This window comes from Callospermophilus lateralis, chromosome 6 (genome assembly GCF_048772815.1).
Source record: "Callospermophilus lateralis isolate mCalLat2 chromosome 6, mCalLat2.hap1, whole genome shotgun sequence".
Lineage (NCBI taxonomy): Eukaryota > Metazoa > Chordata > Mammalia > Rodentia > Sciuridae > Callospermophilus > Callospermophilus lateralis.
In genome coordinates, this window is record NC_135310.1 from 97,252,410 (window position 1) to 97,276,851 (window position 24,442).

Below are 24,442 nucleotides of genomic sequence, written 5' to 3' on the forward strand. Positions count from 1 at the left end.
TTAATTGTGGAAAAGAAGACTATAAATAATAATGTAATTGTTGTTGCTAGACATAATAAATTTATGATATCTTTTGATTTGTAAAACTAGGATTGTGTATGCCCCCATAAGCAACATTTACTTTTAATTTCTTGGTATGCTGCAACATAAAATATAGTTTCAATTATTGTACAACACTTTTTCTAATTTGTATTATAAAACTTCTACAGTTTTTTAGCTATGGTTGATAACTTATCCAATCTTTACTGCTCTGGCAGGTTTTGGCCACCTTTATGAAGATTGGCAGCTTGTTTTATCTTCATGTCTCTATCACCTCAGGTGCAGGACACATAACCCTTCAACCACTAAACATCCTGCACAGGATCAAATAAAAAAATAACACTCTCTGTACATATCTTCAATTCTAAATTGCACCTTCTTTGAAAGTAAGGTAAGAGCAAGAAGGCAATCTTCTCAGAAGCACGTCCAAACTGAAAGGTAACAATCCTTTAGGATCCCTCATTATATGTAGAATGAGATCAAAATTATTTCCTATCCATCAAATCCTGGGTAGTCTGTCTTACCCCCAACTCTCCCATTTTTTTTTTCCCCTTACAGATCACTATGGTTACATTGACCTTAGTGGATTTCAAGAATAGGCCCAGCTCTTGAGTCAGAGGACTTTTGCAAGGGCAGGTTTCCTTGCTTGGAATGTCTTTTTATTTTTTATTTATTTATTTTTCCTCATTTTACACAGCTAATTTCTTTATTTGTTAGGTTTTATCTTAAATGTCTTAAGAATACATATCTATCTATCTATCTATCTATATATATATGGATATATATATGTACAAACGCACACACACATACACACACACACACAGTAGAGCATCAGTCTTGTGTTTTCTTTTCCTTGATTGGGTCCCCTCTTTATCACAACCAACAATTACCATTTCTTTTGTTTACATAGTTTTATTTGTCTTCCTCCATTATAAAACATCTCTATGATGACAAGAAATGGAATGTGTGTATCTTGTTCATCAAAAAATATCCAATAATTTTTTACCAAATGAACACAACAGATAAATAGTTAACGGTAGGCTAAAGCAGTGCAATCTAAAGCTAAGGACAAATTAGTTATGAGACTTGAATTCTCTTGGTCTCAGTCTCCTCATCTGTAAAACCAGAGAAAGTAATACTTAGCCTACGTTTTTCAGAGTGCTTTTGTGAAGCCAAATTGAGATAATGGATTTGAGGCATGCTAAACTTTTTAAACATTACATAAATACGAGATAATGTCCCAACTTCATTAAAAAAATAATATATAAGGAAAAGATTTGAATATAGTAAGAGAGCTTGGAAAAGTTTCAGCATATTTTATTCGTAGGAAAGTTGGCCCCATAATTCCACACCAAAAGGGGAATTGGAAAATGATTGTTTAACCATGGAAAGTATCCTAGCATTTGAAGTATGCACATTACATTTTAGGGCCCCAGGGATCAGAGAAGGATGGGCTTTGCCTTAGTTGTTGGTTAAACCCATGTGGGCTTAACTCTCCTTAAAATAGAGATGGCACAGATATAAAGCGGCTCAGCAACAGTACCTGAAACAACGAAAGAGACTAGCACACCTAAAATAAGGAGAAAAGGGAAAACTAGAGCAACCGCTGTTATCTATTTTCTAGACTTTTCTTTCATATTTCTTCTTAATTCTTTCGCACACCGTGGGCAATTAACTGGTTTTAAAAATCAGCGTCCCCGCCCCCGAAAGGCCTGAAGGGGAGGAGGAAGGGATGGATGGGGGAACTGGAACTAATTCAATGTTGTAATGATCCTATCGCCCCTCAATATCGCCCCTCAGCCGCTTTATTTGTTTATCAATGAACATCCTACTGCGTCCCCAAGATGTAGGTCATCTGAAATCTCCGCCACAGATCACCTGCGGTCTTTATTATATTTCCAGACCCAGTGCGCTGTGGATTCCTGGAGTGCGTCTGAGCTGCAAGAGGGAAAGGAGACACCTGTGCCTTAGGGACGCAGGTGAAGTCCATCTACCTTTCTGAGACTTTCCCTGGAGCTTTCCCACCCCCACAGAGGCTCACTACTTATCCCCATTTCCTCCGTTTTAAACCAGAACCTCTCTGTTTAACTAGTGCTTTTCCCGCTCTCTCCATCCTCCGCACCTCAGCAGACAGCACAGAGGGCTCTACAGAACTGGGCATGCCTAATAACCAGAGAAGGCTGGGCTGCAAGAAGAAAGCGTTTGCACCTTCTGAGCTCCCCTCCCCTCTGCAGCGGCCTCCTGCCAGTAAGACAACTCGACGTGCAGTGTGGCCCAATGAGAGACCGAATCCTTTGCGGGCGTCCCGCCTCTCCTGGCACCACCACCAATGAGTGGTTGGTGGAGGTGGGCCGCGCCCTGTTCCCGCCTCCCCAGTTAAGGCCGCTGGTGTGAGCCGAGGCTCAGCGCGAGCGAGGGACGACGGAAGGGACCGGTAGGTGTGGGCGCGGGGCCGCGCAGCCCGACGGCGGGAGTAGCAGGCACTCGGTGCATGGGCCAGTGAAGACGCGCAGAGATCCCTTTGCAGCGGCGGAGGCGGAGCCGCGCGGGAGCTAGGCGCTGCCCGGCGACCCTGCGTCCAAGCGAGCGAAACCTCGCGCTTCGCCCGGGGACGGTCCGAAGTCCGCGCTATGGAAGAGGAGAAATATTTGCCTGAGCTGATGGCAGAGAAAGATAGCCTGGATCCATCTTTTGTGCATGCATCGCGCCTTTTGGCCGAAGGTAGGACTAGCCCCTATGGATGGGCACAAACCGTCGGCTGCCCATCTTCCCCGCGGCTTGATTAGGGGAGTGAAGTTGGGGAGGGACGCCTTTCTTAGCCTTCGCAGAAAGTGTCCTCCCTGAAGATGCTGGCTTCCCAGCTCAGGAAGACGAACCTGTTCTTGGGGAGGGCAGCAGTGCTCCTTCTCTATGTCTTAATTTGGGGAAGACCAAAGCTACAAGATTCTGTGACCTGTTAGGCTCATTGACCAAGGGAGGGGAAAAGCATAAAGTGTTACACGGTCTACTTCGCTTAGGGAAGGAAGGGAAATCAGTTTGGAAGTAAATAGTGATCAATGTAGTGTTCTAAGAGCTTCTTTGCTACGGATCAGTTTCCCGCTCCCCCCACCCCTGCTGCAATTGGGAAGTGATTTGGATACCCTTTAATCAAAGTCTTTTCTATGGAAAGTCATAGATTTAATCAAGATGAAACTATCCATGATCGTGTATTTATGTGAAGGTGGTAAGCAGAGACTAAAGTGCTTATACATTTATTTGAAGTGTGATGATTGGGTACTCTGCCAGATATTGGTCCCTGGGAACACTCCATAATTGATCAACTGTTCTACCAAGTGTGCATTTTCTTTTGTGTACCTGTAATGTTGAAGGAGATTCCATTCCCAGAGGAACATATATGTATTGCCTTTTGCTTTGCTTTGAAAGGTTTTTTTTAAAAAAAGGCGCACGCGCTCACACACACACACACACACACAGACACACACACACACACACACACACACACACAAACTTCTGTATAACAAATATTATCCCAAATTACTCAATTTATATTGAAATAATGACTAACTATTAAAGACACTGCTTATATCTGTAGTAATCTACACATGCCTTTTTAAAAACAATTGCAGATTTGGGGGGATGAATGCTTCATTAATAATGAATTGCTTCATCATCAAATTGGCTTCAGTGTGTTTTGTATCTTGGGTTGTTATGGACTTACCTACCACAAAACTAAAAGTGACAACTTCCTTTACTCCAGCTCCTCTGCATTAATATAATTTTTTTTGAGTCTTAGTTGTACATGGAAGGAAAAATTATTCTCCACATATGATTTATAAGACATTAGCTTTATTTTTATATTTTACTGATGGATGTTATTTATACTAAAAGCAAAATGTTTGCATGCTAAATAGGAAAAAATTATAATCAGAATATGGAACATGTGAAATAGCTGAACTGTTTTCAAGGAAAGGGCTGGTTTTGTAAAGTGATTGAGAGTAAAATGCAATTATGCTGGTTACTTTCTTGATTACTGAATATAAAAGCATAGGAATTAAAGTGGAAAGTAAAGTCGATTAAAAAACTAAACTCTATGTCTCCTTTTTAAAGACAGCTACATAAAAATAATAGGAATACTGAAGCATGAGTTAATGAAGGCTTACAATTGTTAAAAATGATTAAAAATGCAACTCAGCTGTCTGTTTACTTCACTATTTTCCAGTGTCTTCATTTAGCATATAATGTCTTTAAAGTGCAAAAAAAAGTTACAAATTGATAATTTTTTATTATCTGCTAATTGGAGTTTGCTTTGGGACAGCTGACTCAATGACTGATTCATCAGTCATTAATGTGAGTTTTTGTACCTGAAAACTGCCAAATTATCAAGATGCGTAAGAGAAACTCTTCAGAGAGTGGAGGACATATTTATTTCTGCAACTGGTAAAACAGTAGAGAAGACTGTGCACCTGGCTCTTTTAACATTTTTTCTTTTCTACCGAACTTGATTTCTTCATACTTAGGACCATTCTGATGTACCCTGTAATTTAATTTTTTCCCAGCAGGGGGAAGCATGTCCTGCTTTTGTAAAGAATTAGGAGGAAAGCTCCTAAACAGAAAAGCATCTAAGTAAGAAACAAAGAAGGTGCCCAAATTTCAGAGAAATCATAATAAGGAAAAGAGAATGAAGGAGATGATGATTATAATCTTACAGTACATAAAGAGTTATGCTAAAGGATGCTTAAGGTTTAAATTTCTTCTCTAATTGTACCTGGGGAACTTTATGTGTTTATTAAAGAATATAAGGTGAGTGTTCTTTGGAAGCTCAGTGAATCTTAGTGTATATTTTATGTTATAGATTTTTCATTATATTTTCAAAGGCAGTTTGCCAAGATTTCTAGGTTTTGTTTCAGGTCTCTGTAGAAGATTGTTGAGATTATTTTATTTCTCATACTTGGAAATGCACTGATTGAAGGCAGTGGCTATAAATAAACCTGACATAGATATTCATTTGGAAGAAAGGTGCACACTGAAGTACATTTCAGTCAGTACTGTGCAGACAGTCTCAAGACTGAGTGAGTAATAAAAATGATCCAGATGATTCAGTTCTTTCGAATGATTTTCCAGAAGCTAATACATATAAGGGCAATGTGATATAAACCAACGAGTTTCTACAGTGATTTTGTTTTGCTTTTTGATTGGAGATAGATGCAAATCAGTGCACCTTTGGGACTGCTTCATTTAGAATTGAAGGCCATGAGGTTAAAAGTACTAGTTTCTTGGTTATTTTGTTGTATTTTACTTTTTTTGTGTTAAGATTTCAGTAGAGATGATTCTGAGAACACTGCTGGGAAAAAAACTGAACAATTTATGTATTTGTTACTTAGAAGAGATCTTGAAGAATGTGCTTTAGAGAGTGTTTTCAAAGTGTGTGATTAGTTAAAATAATTTTCCTCCTGTAATTATAATGTTATTTAGTTATCCATTTATTATAGAAGGTGTTTTTGCATATGATAAAACAGCGAACTCAGCATGATTCTTAAGTTCTACTGCGCTTCTGAATTTGCTTGCCAGATGAAATTACATGAGGTTATTTATATCTATGCTACTTCTGGGAAATGCATTAAACTCTGAGTCCAGATACCTGGATTTTAATTCCACTTTTACCTAAACTGAATCTTGGTAAGCTTCCCTTCCCTGGGTCCAGTGTCCTTGTCTCTCAAATTAAGGAGCTGGACTACATGATCTGTACATTTTTTTGCAATTCTAATTAAGTTCCAGATTACTGCTGATGTACAGGAAGGGTGTTTGTATATTCAGAACATAAAAATTAATGTCTGCATATTCTTGAAACTTTTTTCATTTGTTCCTAGTTTGATAATTAATAATTCATTCATCACACTATAATGTAATTTGAGACATACACATTATTTCGGGTGCTGCATACATTTATATTCTTCAGTCTATTGAACTATTATCAAGTCTTGGGCCCAAAAATGTATGTGTATGAAAATATTCTTATTTGCAGTAAGTCATCACTGCCGATAGACATAGATAAGTTCAAATTTATAGATTTAGTTACAGTAATTCTAGGAGCATTATTAATTTCTAAGACTTCCTAGTCTGAATTCCTTTGCTATCTTTTTTTTTTTTTTTTTTTTTTTTGGTATTGGGGATTGAACGGGGTGCTTTACTACTGAGCTACATCCCTGGCTCTTTTTATTTTTCAGTTTTGGGACAGGGTTGCCCTAAGTTTCCAAGGCTGCCCTGGAACTTGCCATCATCCTGCCTCAGCCTTCAGACTCAATATAGAATTGTGCCACTGTGCTTGTCTCCTACCTTAGATTCCTTACAAACATTTGTATACTGCTCAGAGTTTTGGTTAACACATGGTATGATGAAATCAAATATTGCCAAATATTCCAGCACTTCAAAAAATTTTTTAAACACCCAGGGCACTGTTTGTAAATTTTGATGATATCCAGGCTAGATCTTCATTTTTGTAGATGTCTGAGCCCTTTAAAACATGACAGCAGAGGTTAATACATATTACAAATGTATTTGTAGTGACTTCACCACATTTAAATTCTCCAAAGGACCATTTTAAAGTTTATATTGTGTGCCTAAAATATTTTTAATAAATGTTGACAAATTCTTAAGTTAGGTAATTTATTGGTACCTGATATAAAACCAGTTTGGGATAAAATTAATAGAACTCTTTAAGTTGACTTTTTTCTTGATGAATGTAGTCTTTTTCTCAGTAGATTCAGGGCAATATTACTAATGTTTCTTAAATACAAAACAAACCTGGATTAAATTTCAGTTATCTTAGATATGCATTTAAAACAAATATATGGTATAGTGGAAAAGTTCTGTTTAGCAAGCAAAACACTTGGGATTGAATGTTGACATTTCTACTTTCTGTAAAACATTGGACGTGTCATTTTTCTCCTCTCTGATACTCAATTTTTTTTTTTTTGTCTACACAACAAAAGATGTAATACCTACCAGGCAGGATTCTTTTAAGGTTAAAAAATTCTGCTTGGGATAATACAAGCAGCATTTTATACAAATACTACAGAAATACAAGCGGAAATTATATAAGTATAATTATTTTACGATTTTCCTTTATCTTAGTGTCACTGTGGACTTGACCTCAATTAGAAGCTAGCTCTTGTAGGAAAATAAGCACTGCCTTACCCTTTGAATCACTGCTGTGTAAAATTTGAACTCATAAACCAAATTAAGAAAGAAATTACCTTGTGAAAAATGATTCCTTGAGGGTTTTTAAAATATCATGTTCCCTAGTGAATGGTCACCTGTCAGGCTTTATCTTGAGTTTGAGTAGCCCAGATCCTGTTTCTTTCAGGGGTAATTCCAGACCTCCTAGGTCTCCTCTTAAACCCACATGTCTCAACAGATGATTTCACTGTCTATTTTATTCAGGAAAATGAATATGTCTTTTCTGGTGCTTCTCAACCTTCCCTGCCCACCCTCTCACTGCCTTTCGTTCTCAGTAGACTGAATACTTCCTTTTTATTCAATGTTCATCCATGTCCTTGACCCTCATGTTGTTCGACTCATTCTGTAGTTATAACCTTTCTTTGTATTTCCAAGTTCTTCCAACCTATGCATTTTTTTTTTGTAGCATCCTGTCAATGTGATCCAGTTGGAATACCTTAAAAAACCCAAATATGTGGTTCACTTGCAAAAGGAGTAAAATTAATCTTTCATGATGCTTACCCTCCCCGGTTTCCTTTAAGCTTCTGATAGCATTAGTCCATACTAGCTTTCTTGCTCTCATAACTTTCTTCTTTAAAACAGTCTGCTGTGCCTTCATCGCTGTCCTGAGATAGGTAATTCTAAGTGACAGAATCATCTCCTCATTTCAAAGCTAATAAAAGTTTCCCAACCTCTCCTCATGCCTCCTAGTCATACTTTCCACTGTTGATATTTTTCTAATTTATTTCCTTCTCACTGGGCTTCTAAACACCAGATACTGCTTTTTCTAATTTCTTCTATGACCATCCTCTATCCCTGTCTTCTCCACCCCAATATACACAGTGATTTCAGATAGAATCATTCAAAATTACAGTCTCATCTTGTCACCCATGTGAATAACTCCCATTTCCTGCAGGGTGTCTTTGATACTCCTTGACATTCTTACAACCTACCCACCTTTCCAGACTTTTCTGTTGGCCCTTTCTAATTTATCTCAGACAAAAAAACAAAGTACTTATAGTTCACTCTCAAAACCCTGCTCTGTTCACACAAAGCTAGATATGTTTCTTTTCCCTCTTCTTATAGCAAACAGCTCTAGATCACTGTCCATGCTGTCATCATTTCACGATTGCTAGGTCAGGCCTGCCTCTCTCACTAGGCTGGAAACCCCTTGAGAAGAGCCCAGTGCTTATCGCCGTGTCTGGCATATGGTGCTGCTCAGTGGAGGCCTGAAAGGCTTTTCTCCTTCAGACTTTGGGACCTGCCTCCTGTGGGCCTCTGTGCTATCTCTTGGAACCTGACTTACATGTAGCAGCCTCCCCTTTTGTCTGCCTCTCCCCTTATCTAAGGTGTTGCCCATGCTGTGAACTGTCATAATGACTTCCTCATCTTATTCATTATGGATTAAATGAACCTCTGTTTTTCTCCTTCTTGACCTTTCCACTGCTACACTGAAACATGTAATTCTGTTTGATCTTGTCAGTCTCCCTTTAAGCTTGAGGGCCAGAAATATGACTTCTGTCTCAGAATCCTTAATTCCTGCCTTCATTCTCATTTGTAGAAGGCTTTAATAATGATTATTAAGTGAATCATGTCAGTCTTGTATTTTTCCTTTCTCCTACTATGTATTTAGAAGATATCTTCATAAATAAAATACCAGGAATTCTGTGACTGTTTAGTTATATGTTATCATTGCTTACTTCAGAACCACAAGGAACCACATTGAAAGTCTCCATTCATTTGGGGGGGAAGAGATTTTTTAATTATTATAATTATTAACACATTTAGTTGTGCAAATTAATGGGATAAACTGTGATATTTCCATTCACTCATTTTCACTTATTTTGAAATAATTATGTATCCATAGGAGATTGCAAAGATGGTACAGAGAATTCCTATTTTCCTCTTCTGTATCTTGGATTACTATCATTTGATATACAAACCAAGAAAGTGGCCCTGATACAATGTATACATGTAATTTTATCATGTGTGTAATATATGTGACTTGTTATTTCTATCAACACATAAAATCATTCTACCTCCACAAATGTCTTCCTCCTTCAAAATCGTACCTACTCTTCTTCCCATTGTTTTCAACCATTTGAAGTAATTTTTCAGTATCACCTTTTCTTTTTTTCCCTTTTTGGATGTTGATGGAAAAAAGGTTAGATCTTTGGCTATACTATGAGAAGGCCTTGGAGTTTCTGTCCATTTATTTCCTTGTTGTTTAGTTTGGGTAATTCTAATGTTCTATTTTAAGTGGACTGATTCTGTCGGCTGCTCTCTCACTGCTGCTACTGAGTCTATCTCATAGAATTTTTTTTTTTAAAAATCATTTATTATATTTCCTAATTCTTAATTTTCTATTTGGTTCTTCTTCAGATCTTTTATTTATTTGCTAAGACTGTGCTTTTTCACTTGTTCCAAGTATGACACTTGTTACCTGTGGTAGTATTTCTGTTACAATTGCATAAAAATCCTTGTCATATAATTCCAACTTGTGCTGGCATCTGTAGATTGTCTTTTGTCATTCAAGTGAGGCTTTCCTAGTTCTTGGTATATAACATGTGATTTTCAATTTTATCCTGGACATTTTCAGTCTTATGTTATCACACTATGGATTTCATTTACACATTTATTTCTAGCAGACTTCGTGTGACACTGTTGTAACAGCTGGGGGACTCCCCATTTCTACTTTCAGGTGGAGGTGAATATCCATACTCCCCACAGGCATCCATTGCCCTCTCTCTGACTTGGGGGTTGAGCATCACATACTAATTTTTCCTGTGTGGCTTTTGCCTAACACCAAGAGGGATGGCTAGGCTTCATTTTTAGTGGATCATGGTGAGTGCTTTTGTTGTTACCCTGGTTTGGAGAGAGAGAGGTGCCTTACTGCTGCTCATGAGAGTAGAAGTTCAAGATCTCCAGGTGGCCTCCACTGACCCTGCAGGAGGCCTCCTTACTGGTAGGCAGACATGAAATTCCTATTCCTCATTTATTCTTAGATACCAGAGGGTATATCATAGATACCATGGTTGTCTACCCCTGGTGACCTCTGGGAGAGACTGGAAGTTTAGACTCCATGCTTAACCTCTCTTGACTGCTGTGAGCAGGAAATGCAACTTTTTTGTTTTTGTTTTCACTGGATAAGGATGTTTGCTCTCAAACTGTTTTGTTTTGCTAGGTTGCCCTTTTTTTTTTCTAATATTTGGCTAGAAAGAGTAGGGGTGTGTGTGTGTGTGTGTGCGCTGCTTCTGCTACTTTTTTGGATTGCCACTTTTTTTTTGTACTGGGGAACCCAGAGGTGTTCTGTTCTGCCAGTAAGTTACATACTTAGCCCCCCCTTTTTATGTGATAGCAGAATGCATTACAATTCTTATTGCATATATAGAGCACAATTTTTCATATCTTTGGTTGTATACATCTTAGCCCTTTTTATTTTATTTTGTATATTGAGACAGGGTCTCACTAAGTTGCTGAGGCTGGGCTTGAACTTGTGATTTCCCTGTCTTAGCCTCTGGAGGAGCCATGTACCACCACACCTAGATTTTACAGCACCAAGTCTAGCATTTATAACAACAAAGAAAATATAAGAAAATCACTCCTGGGTCTGGATCTGCATCTTGTAATACCCACTCAGTCCACCTTCCAGAAAGTTCTCTCTTATTTATATGTAACATCCAGTCCCCATCACTTGTTTTATTTCTTGATAAGATTTCCTAATAACTATATATATTTTGCCTTATTCATAAATATTTTATTAAGTATCTCTACACGCATGGGCAGTATCAAGATAAATCCATGTGGATAAGGGCCACATGGTTTTCTCTCATTTTCAATTTTTTTTTTTTTTTAATTTTGGCACAGTACCTAAGAGTGGAAACGAAGGGGAACAAAGTTGATCATTGTTTTCTATTTCTTCTTAAATACAGAGTCTGGAGGGAAGCTCTTTATTGGTAGAGCAGCTGGAGAAGTGAAGGAACTAAGATTTAGATGGAGTTTTTGGAAATTCTTGGAACTAGCTAAGCTTTCTTTACGTACTTCTTTGTTTGATCTCTAGATTTGACTTTCTCTCTCTCTCTCTCTCTCTCTCTCTCTCTCTTTAATCTGTATATAAGACAAAATTGAAATTATATTCTAACACTGTCTGTTTTGTTAAAGCTATAAACACTGTCAAATATCATCTATTTTTAGATTGAAATATCCTTGTTTTTACAAATGTTGAATTCCAGCAAAATAAGAATGGTATACAAATAGGTTTGCTTTTTCTTTATTATTATTTTTTTAATATTTATTTTTTAGTTGTAGTTGAACACAATATCTTTATTTATTTATTTATTTTTATGTGGTGTTGAGGATCGAACCCAGCGCCTCACACTTGCTAGGCAAGCACTCTGTCGCTGAGCCACAACCCCAGCCCCATAGGTTTGTTTTCTAGATTAATGGCTAGCAGTTGACCTCCCAAATTTAGATCTGAACGTATCCATGCAATGTGATTTCCTCATGTTCTTAAATTCAAACTTGTAATGATTGCATATTTTTTTGTCCAATATTTGAGAAATTATGGCCAAGCATCCTTGTGCTCCATCATTAACTTTTTTTTAAAAAAAACAGTCATTTGTATCATAAGGCCAGATATTAATATGCAGAGTTTGTCTAGGAGACCAATATTATTGTTGCTGTTAACTTCTGAAACATGTTTGCCAGTGCAGGTGCTGGATCATTACCACAGAATATCATAAGTATGGTATACACAAGTGAAGTAGATTGATAAGTGGGGGCTGTTTTTTACCCAGATATAGATTCAGGTTGAGTATGGTGGAGACAGCCTGCATTTTCTGAACACCTCATATTGATTGTTGTTTCTGAGACAGGGGCACAGGGGAACAGTTCAGGCATTTTTTCTTTTTAATCCAGAAAAAGGATTGGAAAACTTTGTGATTTGCTGAGGCATTTTTATTTTCATGTTTTTTAAAGAACTGCTTACATTTGCTGAATTCTTCTAAAAACAAAGAGGAACTCTAGGATCTTTTGTGTTTTGAAGCATTGCAGGTTTTGTTTAACATTTGAAAGTGAGCAGATTTCACATTTTGTCTGACAACGTGGCTTGATTTAAATGTTATCTATAGGCTCTGAGATGTTAGGATTTAATAACTTGGAAACAGATTGGCTAGTGTTATTGTACTGTTATCAGAAATGACACAGTTGATGCCCATTTCCTTTGAACATTGAAGATTAGACTTGACTCTTCTTACAAAACAGCAGAAGAAGTGTGTTTTCACTAGAGTATAGATAATTTTATCAGGTTCCCAGAATTGTGTGTTAAATAATGTCGGGCCATGACTGCAACTCAGGAGAGGGAGCCTCTTTGACAGAAACACAGTAAAGAGGTTGAAGTAGAAGTGTGTTTCATTTTGAGAAGAAAAGGGATGACTATAGTAATAGTCCCTTTCATGAAGCATATTCTTGTTTAAGTCCTTACATTGCATTATAAAAGGCAAGTAGTACTGTCCCTATGCTATGAGAAAAGATAAACAGATTAGAGTGTAGCATAATAAATTTGGATTTTTAAAAACACAATATATCAGAGGTTAGGTAAGTGTCCAATGAAAGTTTGAGAAAGTGTCAAACTCAGCCACTAGACAATGACATATTAAAATTATGGAAGAATGTTACTTGTTTAAGGGGAGAGAAAAATCTTCCTTTGAAAAACTTTTTGAAGAATTAAATAACTGTGTAACTGTAGAATTTATTGTTCCCTCTAAAATAATTTTTCCAGGAAATTTATGGCATTAGATTTTATATGGAAGGATACATTCACTATATAAAACAAGACTTTGCAATGTAAATAGTAGATGATTAAATCAATAAGAGAATACTTTTATTATGATATGGTTAGGCATGTACATTTTACCAGTGCAGAAATTTAAGCGTGAAGTTGGAATACGGATCATCCATGCCTCCAGAGTCTGTTTCTTTTTCTACACATAAAGAGTAGAAGCTACCTTTTTATCCATTCAAGACCTGGTGGAAGGAGAGGGTCAGGCCCTTTAAGGAATTGCGTGAAGAAGAAAGTATACTTGGTATGCGGAGACAGATGGGATTTTATCGTATGACATTGCTTTGGAACGGATTGCAGGATGATAGATGGCAGTGCATTAAGCTGGGATTCCAAAGTTGGTGCAAGTTTGGAAATGATTTAATAGCCGCAGAAAGGAAATCTGGTAGAATAAAATATTATGATTATTAAAAGCAATTTAACAGAGTTAGATGAAATGCTAAGTATTTGGAATGAGCTGCAACAAGATAAATGATTTCTTTTTGAGTAAAATAAGTAGAATATGTACATACTTATGTATGGGTAATACTACTGTATGTGCATTAAGCATGTACTAGACTAGGGAATTGAACAACAGTACAGACTTGGTCACTTTGGTTCTTACTATCTGATTTTCATTACTCTCTCAGACTTTTATTTATGGAAGAAGGGAGGAGATACAAGCAATTAAATAAGTGGTTTTCATAGAATCCATGAAGTACAATGATAAGGGAAGAAGATACTTTAGGAGTGCTGAGTAGGTCACTTAAAGGAATCCATGGAGATCATGAGAGGCTTCAGTAGGACGGGTTGTGTTGGTTGAAATCTGACAATATGTGCAATATGGCCAGGATTCAGAACTGTAATCTGGAAGAATTATACATGGATATAGAAAAAAAAAAATACCTCCAAAGTCTGGCAAGAAAGAAAACTTTTTTTTTTTTTTTTTTTTCAGATAGGTAGAAGTTAAGTATGCTTGGACATACCATAAAAAGTAAAGAATCAAGAAAAGTGGATTAAATAGAATGTTGGAAGTTTTTTGTTGTTGGTTTTAAATTTTTTATTTGTTCTTTTTTAGTTATACATGGCAATGGAATATATTTTGACATATCATACGTACATAGAGTACAACTTCCCATTTTTGTGTTTGTACATGACGTGGAATTGCGCTGGTCATGTATTCATATATGAACATATGAAATTTAAATCTGATTCATTTTGCTGTCTTTCTGAATGGTGGAAGTTTATCACACATACCTTGTGAACTGTGTTAAGGACTTTAGACTTTATGCTAAAAGGCATGGTAAATCATTTAAAGGTTTCAAAAGGGGGAAAATGTGAAAAGAGTTTCATTTAAAGCACCATGTGGCTACATTGTTGGAAACTGGATTGAACAGATATAAGAGAGGCCATTTGGTGGTTAGAGCAGCAAGCCAGGTTAAAAGTCATGGAGACCTGAATTCAAATAATGGAGTACAGTCAGGGAAAAATGGACAGAGCTAATATAAATTTGTAAGTACAATGTAAAGGATTCAATTGGATAGAGGGTATGAAAAATAAAGGATGGTCAAGGCTGCTGTCTAGGGTGTAACTTGATAATTGGTTTAATTGTGTCAATACTGAGATATTAATTAAAAGACTGTTAGAGCTGAGTTCAGTTGAATAGACATTGAAGGGTCTATGGAGGCTGAAGTAAAAATGTAGGTGGTGATGTTTGGAACAAGATCTGTGCTGGATGGAATGGTTTAGGTTTTATCAGCATCCAGGTGATAAAAGAAGACCTTGGGAATAGAAGAGGTCACTTTTAGAGAGCATATGGAGTCAGTATGAAGGAGACATGGGGCAAAACCTCAAGGAACATCAGTATTTAAGAGAAAGAAGAAAAATATCTGCAGAGTTGACTAAAAGTTTTAGAACATATGTAGAAGGATCAAATACCTTCAGATAAGGTATTTGAAGAAAGAAGGATTTGGTTAGTGTGATCAAATATCATAGATCAAGTAAGACAAGGTTTAGAAAACTCCAATGAATCTGGCAACCAAGAACTGATTGAAAGAGAAGTTGGAGGAGATCCCATTTTTCTGCAGGTTGGTAAGTGATTAGAAAGTGAGATTGTGAGAGAATGAAATTGGAAAACTCTCATGAGAACTTTGACTTCCTGTGGGAGGAAGAACTAATTTGATCATTATATAATGTGTGATCAATATGTGGAACTGTACAAAATTGACAATATTTCACCACTTTGACCTACAAAAAAAAATAGCAACTGTGTGCAATTTAACAAATAGAAGCAGAAAATAGGATAAGAGAGGCTTTTGGGCACAGGGGTTAAAAGCATAGGTGTTATTCTGTTCCTATTAATTACAGAACTGTATTATTTTTGGTGGGTGACTTTAACCTCTGTATGCTTCCTTTTTCTCAAATATAAAAGGGACACTATTATTTTGCAACTAAGAAAATATATCACTGGCATGTTATTGTTTCTTTTCCTTATTTTAAGTGGCAACCTCACTTCTGTACTCTGCCCTGTTTGTTCTCCATCCCTTCTGCTTCGATGTTGCTCATTTTCTTAGTGTTGCTGACCAGTGATGTATGAAAATTCTGATTGTTGCACTTCCTTTTCAGCATTTCAAGTTCAAAGTGTTTAGTAGTAACACATTCTAATGGTTTAATGTGGGAACTTACTTTTTTTTCTGCTTTATGAATTTTATTTATTAGTTCTTTTTAGTATTATATGGCAGTAGAATCCATTTTGATATGATTTGCATTTCCTTGATAATTATGCTAAGCATATTTTCGTGTGCTTTTTTTTAACCATTTATATGTATTTTCTTATTTGAAATGATCACTTGGAACATTGGCATATTTTAATTGGACTGTTGGTCTTTTATTGTTTGGGGAGTTATTCCTACATTCTGGATTTGCATCTGTTGTTAAGTATGTGCATTGCAGATACTTTCCTCCAATATGTGGCTTAGCTTTTTAATTTCTTAAGTGTCTTTTTGAAGAGCAGAAGTTATTAATTTTGTTGAAGTCCAATTTAACATTTTTTTCTTTATGTTTTGTGCAGTTTTTGCCTTCTCTAGGAAATCTTTGCCTATCTCAAGGTCACAGAGTTATCCTCAATGTTTTCTTTGGAAAATCTGTAGTTTTAGCTTTTGCTTTTAAATGTAAGTTCATGTTCCGTCTAGAATTATTTTTTGTATGAGTGTCAAGACAGGGTTACATTCTTTATTTTAAGATTTGAATATTCAATTGTTCCATCATCATGTACTAAACATTTTTCTTTGCTCCATGTTCTGTTTAAAGTGCAGCAAAACATAGTGTAGACACAATGAACCCATGTTTCAATACATAAAACAGAGCAAAATGAAGATTTTAATGATATGTAAATTTCCTACCAATACCCATCTTCATATATTTGTTTCAGTAGGGAAGGAAACACTGATTACCTTGGGATTGTTAAGGATAATGTGTTTCTGCTGAACTTTAAACTTATACATAATTGTATAACATTGTTGCCTTAATTTAAAACAATCTTTGCAGGAAATATGAACATATTTCACTTTCCATAACTGAAAAGAACACAAGCCATCTTAGAGGCCTTGGTATTCACTGAATTTGACAAGTATATCATTCTTCCAATGAAGAAATTAGGCATTTTCTGCAAATGAGCAATAGTAATGCATAGTAAAATTAAGCATTGCACTGTCTTGAGTAACAAAGAAAGTTGTGGTAATCAAAAAGATAAAGGAAAATAGCCATTTCCATTAGAAAGTACCATGTAATTTTAGATAGATGTTTATATACTTTTCTGTTTTTGCAAGAAAAACTATGTTGCATAGGAACAAAATTGGTATCCTCATGTTAGTTAAGCAAATAATACTTATTGACTAACAACTTAAACCTACATCTGCATTGGCAGAGATAACCAATTTTTATCTCTTGATCTTTACTGGCATGTTAACTGCCAGCATTGCTATCATCCTGAAATGTGACATAAAGTTTTTGAAATTGCTCGAGGGCGTAAGTGACTGGTGACTTTACACTCATCCCTAAAGCACAGGTACCAAACCACTATTCATTCAGTAAACACGTATGTACTCATCATGTCAACACTAGCAACCAAAAAGAAGATTTAACAGTGATCCATACCGACAGGAAATGTCAGTGCTGGCATCTGACAAGGTAATTCTCAGAGAAGTGGGTCTGTACAGGTGGGGAGGCTAATACCCCTGGAGGAAAATGAACTTGTATTATACAGCTTAGAAGTAAGCTTGTAGTGGAAAATTTTCCTTTGCATTTTGGACAGTAGGAAAAATAGATTTAGATGCCATAAACTGATATTGAAAGATGAAGTTCTAAAATATGTTTTCACAGGAGTATTTAGAACCTCCTGTAGAAAGTTTTGAGAAAAGGAAAAGTACTTTGTTTTCCTCAAAGACTATATATTAATATTTTCTTGGAAATGAGAATTTTGGCTATATGACTTATGAATGTCCAAGTAAAATTGTGGGTTTATTTATTTTTCTTTTTTTTACAATTTTATAGTGTTGGTCAACAATTCCTTCAGTTACTATAAATGAAAAGCAATTTTAAAATTCATCTAAAAACACAATGTTCAAATGTATGATTTGATATTAAGGGTATTTGAAATATAAAAATCACTAAAAGTATCTCTTATGAACCTATCAAACATTTACAACAATAGTTAAAGTTCCACATGGGAGAATAAGTGAGAATAATGTCTCTGGTGCATCTAGAGTTTATCATTAGGAGCTCATTTTGAGCACTCCCAGGTAGAATTAGAAGTAACCACTGTCTTCCATGCAATTCACTGTCTAGTCCCTAGTAACTGATGCCATTATATAATTGATATTTTAGGGGATTCTCTAAGTTTGTTTTGATTGTTTTTAGAATCCCAGCCCCTTCTTTGTGGCTTGTATTTCAGACCATTGTTCACCTGAATGAAGATCAGAGCAGCCACGGGACTCTGGTGAGAATTTGGCATTAAAATCGAGAGGAAGAAAAACAATTTGGGCTCATCTCTTATACAGGGAAAATATGAACTCTCTGGAATTGTAGGCCCAGTTTTCAGACAGAACAAAACAGATGTATAGAATGAGGCCACAGTGACTGAGAATTTTCCTGGTTGCCTCTGGCCTTTCAAGGAACCCAGCCAACCTGGTACTCTTGAGAAACTGCAAAAGTTTTAATAGATTTGTCATGTTTTTCTTTTTATTTTCTTCCTTATTTTGATACCGATTGCTATACTCAATATCTTAAAAAAAATTATCTATTATAAAGTGATAGATAACAGTGTTTTCATCACATACTACATGATGTTCTGAAGTAGATATGTATTGTGGGGTTGTTATACCAGCTAGTTAACGGACACATTACCTCACATCATCATCCTTTTTTTTTTTTTTTTTTTTTTTTTTGTGATGAGAACACTTAACGCATACTTTCTTTACGTTTCTCAAGTATACAACATTGTATAATTACTGTAGTCATCTAGCTATACAGTAAATCTCTTTTCTGGTCATATGACTGCAATTTATTATTATTTGCAGTCTAAAGAATTTTGACTACAGGAAAACAGAACTTATCCTCCAATAATAGCAATCTCTTAAAATGTTTTAGTTTGGTTTCTCCTAAAAGCTGACATTAAAAGAACTAGCTTCCACTACTCCTAATTACCAGCAGTGACATTAACTAAAATGAAAAAAGAACTTTATTAATTTCCAAAAAGTAGACATTTTATTTTAAATGTAATTATGTACTAATTAAAAAGTCTGTGCATAATGTACATCATTATCTAAAATATTTCCTTTTCAAATTTCACTGGTCCTCGAAGATCAAAGTAAGAAGGACAAAGAATATAGCCATTCTGTGTTGACATCTTCATTTTTGTGGATTGTTAGAATAATTATGTATCTTAGTGTTTCCTTTATTAATTTTGGCTGAAGTGAGATCCAGACTTACTTAGCAATAGGTGCATGGTGTTTACAGTGAGTGTTCTCTTGAGCTAAATGGCTTGAAGTGCAAGTAAGTTACTTTGGAATTGATTTCAGGAAATTGGGAAGTGAGACTTGGAAGAACTGGGTAACAAAGCGTTCATTTATAAGCAAGTTACCATTATAGGCAGTTGGTCCTAATTCACATTGGGAAATTGGGGGATCCACTGTAAAACATACACACGTTGAAAGGTGAGGGACCCAGGGCATTTACCCCAATCTCCTCAGCCACAGGTGGAAAGCGGCTCCTTGGAGACATTGCTTCCCCAATAGTTAAGCTTATTTAGGGGGCAAAAAGGTAGATTCTGATAGCCAGGCATGGCCTTCTAGCAATAAATGTAGTGGCCACTGTCTATTGGAAGATGAGTGGATATACATTGAGCCAAAAGGAGATGGAGAGGACGAGTGCAGACTTGCAGTGCATGGGATGTTATGATGTAGCATTGTCTATAATCCTTTTTTGGCTATGTTGAACAAATAAACCATGTGACGGTTCTTCTTGCTTAGAAATAATTCAACCAAGAAAGGAGGAAGATGATTGTCTATGCAGCTTCCTCCCACCCCTTCAAACAACAAATGGATGAACATGAATTAGGTTTGGAGAGTATCTCCCCTGAAATGTTTCTGTATGAATGAACTTTAGAATAACACTGCTTTTTATTGAGGTGAAGTAAAATATTGTAGCTGCCTGATAACAGCCTGCCACATTACAAATCACCACTTGCAAGGTTACACAAGGTGCCTTTAGAAAAAGCTAAATGAATTACTTCAAATGGTATGTTTGTATTCAAATAGGAAATAGCTGGTAGTTTGGGAGTGACAGTCTTTTCTTTTGGTTTCAAAAGACCCATTGCCATGCTCTGCCTTTTTGTTTGCTGCTGGGACCTGAAAGCCTGCAGTGAACAGGTGAATAGAAGACATTCCTAATTGAGAAAGAAAATAAAGAATTTTTGTATGAAATAGTCACAACATCTCTCATTTTACTATTGTGATATTTTTAGAAGACTTTTGGGTTGGTTAAATGCAACTGAAAATATAATACTTAGCTGATTCATTTTCTTAATCTTCCCTCAATTAACATTTTTATTTTTGTTAAACACCCCATCTTTTAAAATTCTTTAAGTATTAAATCTGAAGGAGTCCACTTACTATGGCTAAGGACTCTCAAACATACACTCATATACACACAGGCTCATGGTGTATACCTCACATACTTGTTAATGGAAATTCTATTATTTCTGCCCATTAATGTGGAAGCTAATGAATTAGCAAATATGGTTTGTAATTTGGAGGAGACAGTTACTTTCAGCAAGGATAGAATTCAGGAGATAGTCTTTTCTGTGATCTAATTTATCCTTCCTTTCTATCATTTATTAACTTATTGTTTGTTAATAAAAATCATTTTATCTAAAAATAATATTTTATTTATAATCTTGCATCATCAATATGTCCAGGAGCCCCCCTTATATATCTCTTAGTTAAATTTTAAGTACCACTTCTCAGCTGTGATAGTTTGGGAATGTAAGCTCATTTAAAAGTTTTCCTTTCCTTACTGATATTAACCAAAATGTAAATTTCTCATTTTTATTCCTATGTGATTTAGAATTTCTTTTCATGTTAGATGGTTGGAATTGATAATCTGATGAGGGGTAGGGACAGAAGACATGATGGACAATCAATGATGTTAGAATTAAGTAGTTATAAAGTATCTTAAGAATTGCAGAGCTATTTCGCTGTCACATTTTTCAATAAGAGGAAGACAATTTGAAACTGTTAACAGCTCTATATGAGTTTTTAAAAAAGAGAGTCCTATAGGAATAGGATAGGGTGAAGGCTAAAGGAAAGGAAAAGAAAGGTAAAGGGAAAGAAAATAGCCCAAATAGCCCATATTTGTCCTTCTGTAGTTTCAAAAAGTCACAAATCAAATTGAAAAATCACTATGAGAACAAGTGGACTGACTTTCTGTTGAAGTGGGAATGTGACCACTATATTTGGATGCATAGAATTGAAGAGGATTATAGGTGTATTTCTCTGTCTTAGAATTTTTGATGTGTGGACACATAATTATATTTCAGTTTGACATGCTGCTACAGGAAAAGCCTTCTGACAGATCATTGAAAAACTGATTATTATTTTTAAAATGTGCATTAAAATATGGTGCTTTATAAAGGAAGCATAGTAAAATGGTCACCTTGGGTTTAAAAAAACTGCTGTAGCTCAATCATTTTTCATAGCTACTGATTTCTGTCACATAATTTTAAGTAATTATCAAGAATATAGATTGTTTATATCTTCTTGGGTGGACAACCAATTTAGTTGTCCCGTTAAGGCAGGTTGACTTGAAATGATAATGTCTTGTTGATGTTTTCTGATTGCATTCTGTGTAAAACTGTGTCTGATGGTACCTTTTGAGAGTAAAAGCCTCTGTTGGTGCTTTTATTGGGCAAAATGACAGTGATGATCTATGATTTTCATCCTGAGGGTTAGCACAATATCTCTAAAATTAAAGCATTTTCTGACTTGCACAAAATGTGAGCAACTTATCTTAGAGCAAGGATTAATTATAAATGTTAATCTGTGGGCAAAGATACCAGACCCATGAGGCAAAGTCTTACCTCAAGACTTGATGCAAGTTTTTACATATTATTGAGTGTTAATTAGTAATAAAACTTAGTAGAATTGGTTTCCTATTTAAAGAAACCTGAATTCAAAAGTAAAAGAAACCATTAGTTACGTACTTGTGAAGACATTCTCTGTGTCTGTTTGCACTGGTGGAGGAGTGAAGTTTTTTATGCCAGTCAGGTGCTGTACTACAGAGCTACATCCCCAGCCCTGAAGCATTATTTTTTGGATACTAAAATATGAAAACAGTTGATATTAATTCTGGTTGCAATTAACAATTTATCACTCTGCTAAACAAAAATGTTGTTTTCATTGCAATGGATCTTAATCATATATCAAATGTATTTGATTGAGACAATATGTAGTCACTCTTATTATAAAAAATATTTTCAAGAAATATGGTTAATTATAAGTGATGGGGAAAATGAATGGGCATTACAACAACTGCAGGATCCTGTAAATGTCAGAAATAGAGGATGGATTTTTAAGTATTGAAAATAATCCACATCCTTCAGTTAATTATATACTTATTAAAAGTACAATAACGTATATACTTATTCTAAAAAATAAATGGTTTTTCTGTATAGAAAAAAAAATCATACCTCATCATTCTGCTCCACTGGCATTCAACCAAAAAAATAGAATAAATACAGCAATTTGTCATTGAATGTGCTTTTTAAAATGAGGTTGAACAAAGTACACTTTGCTGTGAGTGGTATGGAAAAAAGAATATAAAATTCTACATCACTAATAAGTATGCATTTTCATGGCAAATGCAGTGTATGGCAGTGTATGAGTACCAGGTTTATTTCATGTTATTTTTATGTTTATACTGATATTCAAACTTTGATCTATTGCTTTTTACTTGCTTGCCTGTGTGTTTTAAATGTAGGCATGACAATATGACATAAGTAAAGCTGGCAGTGACACTATTTTTTTAAAATTCTTTTTAGTTATACATTAAAGTAGAGTCTATTTTAATATATTCATACAAACATAGGATGCATCTTATTCTAATTAGGATCCAGACTTATGGATATACACGATGTTGAGAGTCACTGTGGTGTATTCATATGTGTACATAGGGAGGTTATATCTGATTCATGGTGCTAGTTTTTATCTATATATTTAAAAAAGATGTTTTCTCTATAGAGACAATTTTAGAAGACATTTTCTATATAGTAGTAGATTATTGTTTCATGAAGTTTGGTGTATTTATTTTCAACAGTGATGTGTATAACTGATGATTTCATATATTGAGTATATTCTAATAATTTAACTTAGCAGATATTTACTCAGTATAACTGTTAAGGCGCTGTTCCAAAATTCCAAATAAAACTTTGGGTCTTTTTGAAGTAAAAACAAAGTATTTATTCTGACCGAGATTAAGGGAGCCGAAAGTAGACAGTTCTGCAGCCCAAGACACTAAACATGGGTGAGGGAGCCACTCAAAAACAGAAAAACCACAAAGGAGTGGGGCAGGAGAGGCAAGCACAGTCATAAGACACAATTATAAAGTGTCACCAAGTTCTCAGAATTGGCAGCTTTTTGTACGTGCTCTGGAAGCAATCTAGTATTAGCTCCTGAGTTTAAAGGGCCAATTCTGTGCAGGATGAGATGTCTGAGCAGGATGGGATCAATTTGACTTAACTTTCAAATCAGCCTATAACATAACTATGTCTCAAGCATTGTGCTAAATGTTAGTCAACAAGGGTGATAAAACTACACTTGCCTAAAACTAAGATCCCCAGCCTACAAGAAATATATTAGAATTTCAGATAGTATTAGTCTAGATGTTAGTTGAGATTTGATGAATTTCAATAAATCTTTGCTTGTTAACACTTGCATTATAAGTTCTTGAGAGAGATTTTTTAGCACTTAACTTTATTTCTGCATTATTATTTTAAAAAGTAGATTAATATAAAATGTAACTATTTCTTCTTTTATTATTTCAAGATGTAGATTAATACAAAATGTTTGAGTTTGCTGACAGCAACAGAAATGATATAATCTCAAATGGTTTGGCTGACAGATGTATTTTAATATATTTTCACTTGAAGTTAAATTCACCCAGTTATGTACAAAACTATAATCATTTTATGTGATCAATAGTGAGGTTAAGTGCTGAAAATTTAGAATGGATTCCTGAATTCTCATTTCTATGGTCATGTACTAAAAGAATATTGTATTTCCACAGTTAATCAGACATTGAATTCAGATCCTGGGGCATACTTCCTGCCTCTTCTTGGTGGAATAAACAAAGTATATTTGAGAAGTTCAAAGTCAGGAGGGGGAAAGATGGACTGAGAGAATCTATATAATGTGTAATTTCTTTTTTCTTTTTTTTTCTCTATTTTTTATTTTTTATTTTTTATTATTGGTTGTTCAAAACATTACATAGCTCTTGACATATCATATTTCATACTTTAGATTCAAGTGGGTTATGAACTCCCATTTTTACCCCAAATACAGATTGCAGAAACACATTGGTTACACATCCACTGATTTACATATTGCCATATTAGCAACTGTTGTATTCTTCTACCTTTCCTATCCTCTACTATCCCCCCTCCCCTCCCCTCCCATCTTCTCTCTCTATCCCATCTGCTGTAATTTACTTCTCTCCCTTGTTTTTTTTCCCCTTTCCCCCCACAACCTCTTACATGTAATTTTGTATAACAATGAGGGTCTCCTTCCATTTCCATGCAATTTCCCTTTTCTCTCCCTT

The 24,442-nt window shown here is 35.4% G+C and overlaps 1 protein-coding gene across 2 annotated transcripts in view; it reads left to right on the plus strand.

Annotated features, from left to right (window-relative positions):
* The first annotated feature begins 2,669 nt into the window (after positions 1-2,669).
* The window catches only part of Khdrbs2 (KH RNA binding domain containing, signal transduction associated 2), a 544,509-nt gene continuing 522,736 nt past the window's right edge, over positions 2,670-24,442 (plus strand). For both annotated transcript variants that reach the window (XM_076860060.2, XM_076860059.2), the window contains exon 1: positions 2,670-2,760. In XM_076860060.2, the coding sequence (XP_076716175.1) occupies positions 2,670-2,760 (91 nt within the window). The remainder of the gene's footprint in view (positions 2,761-24,442) is intronic.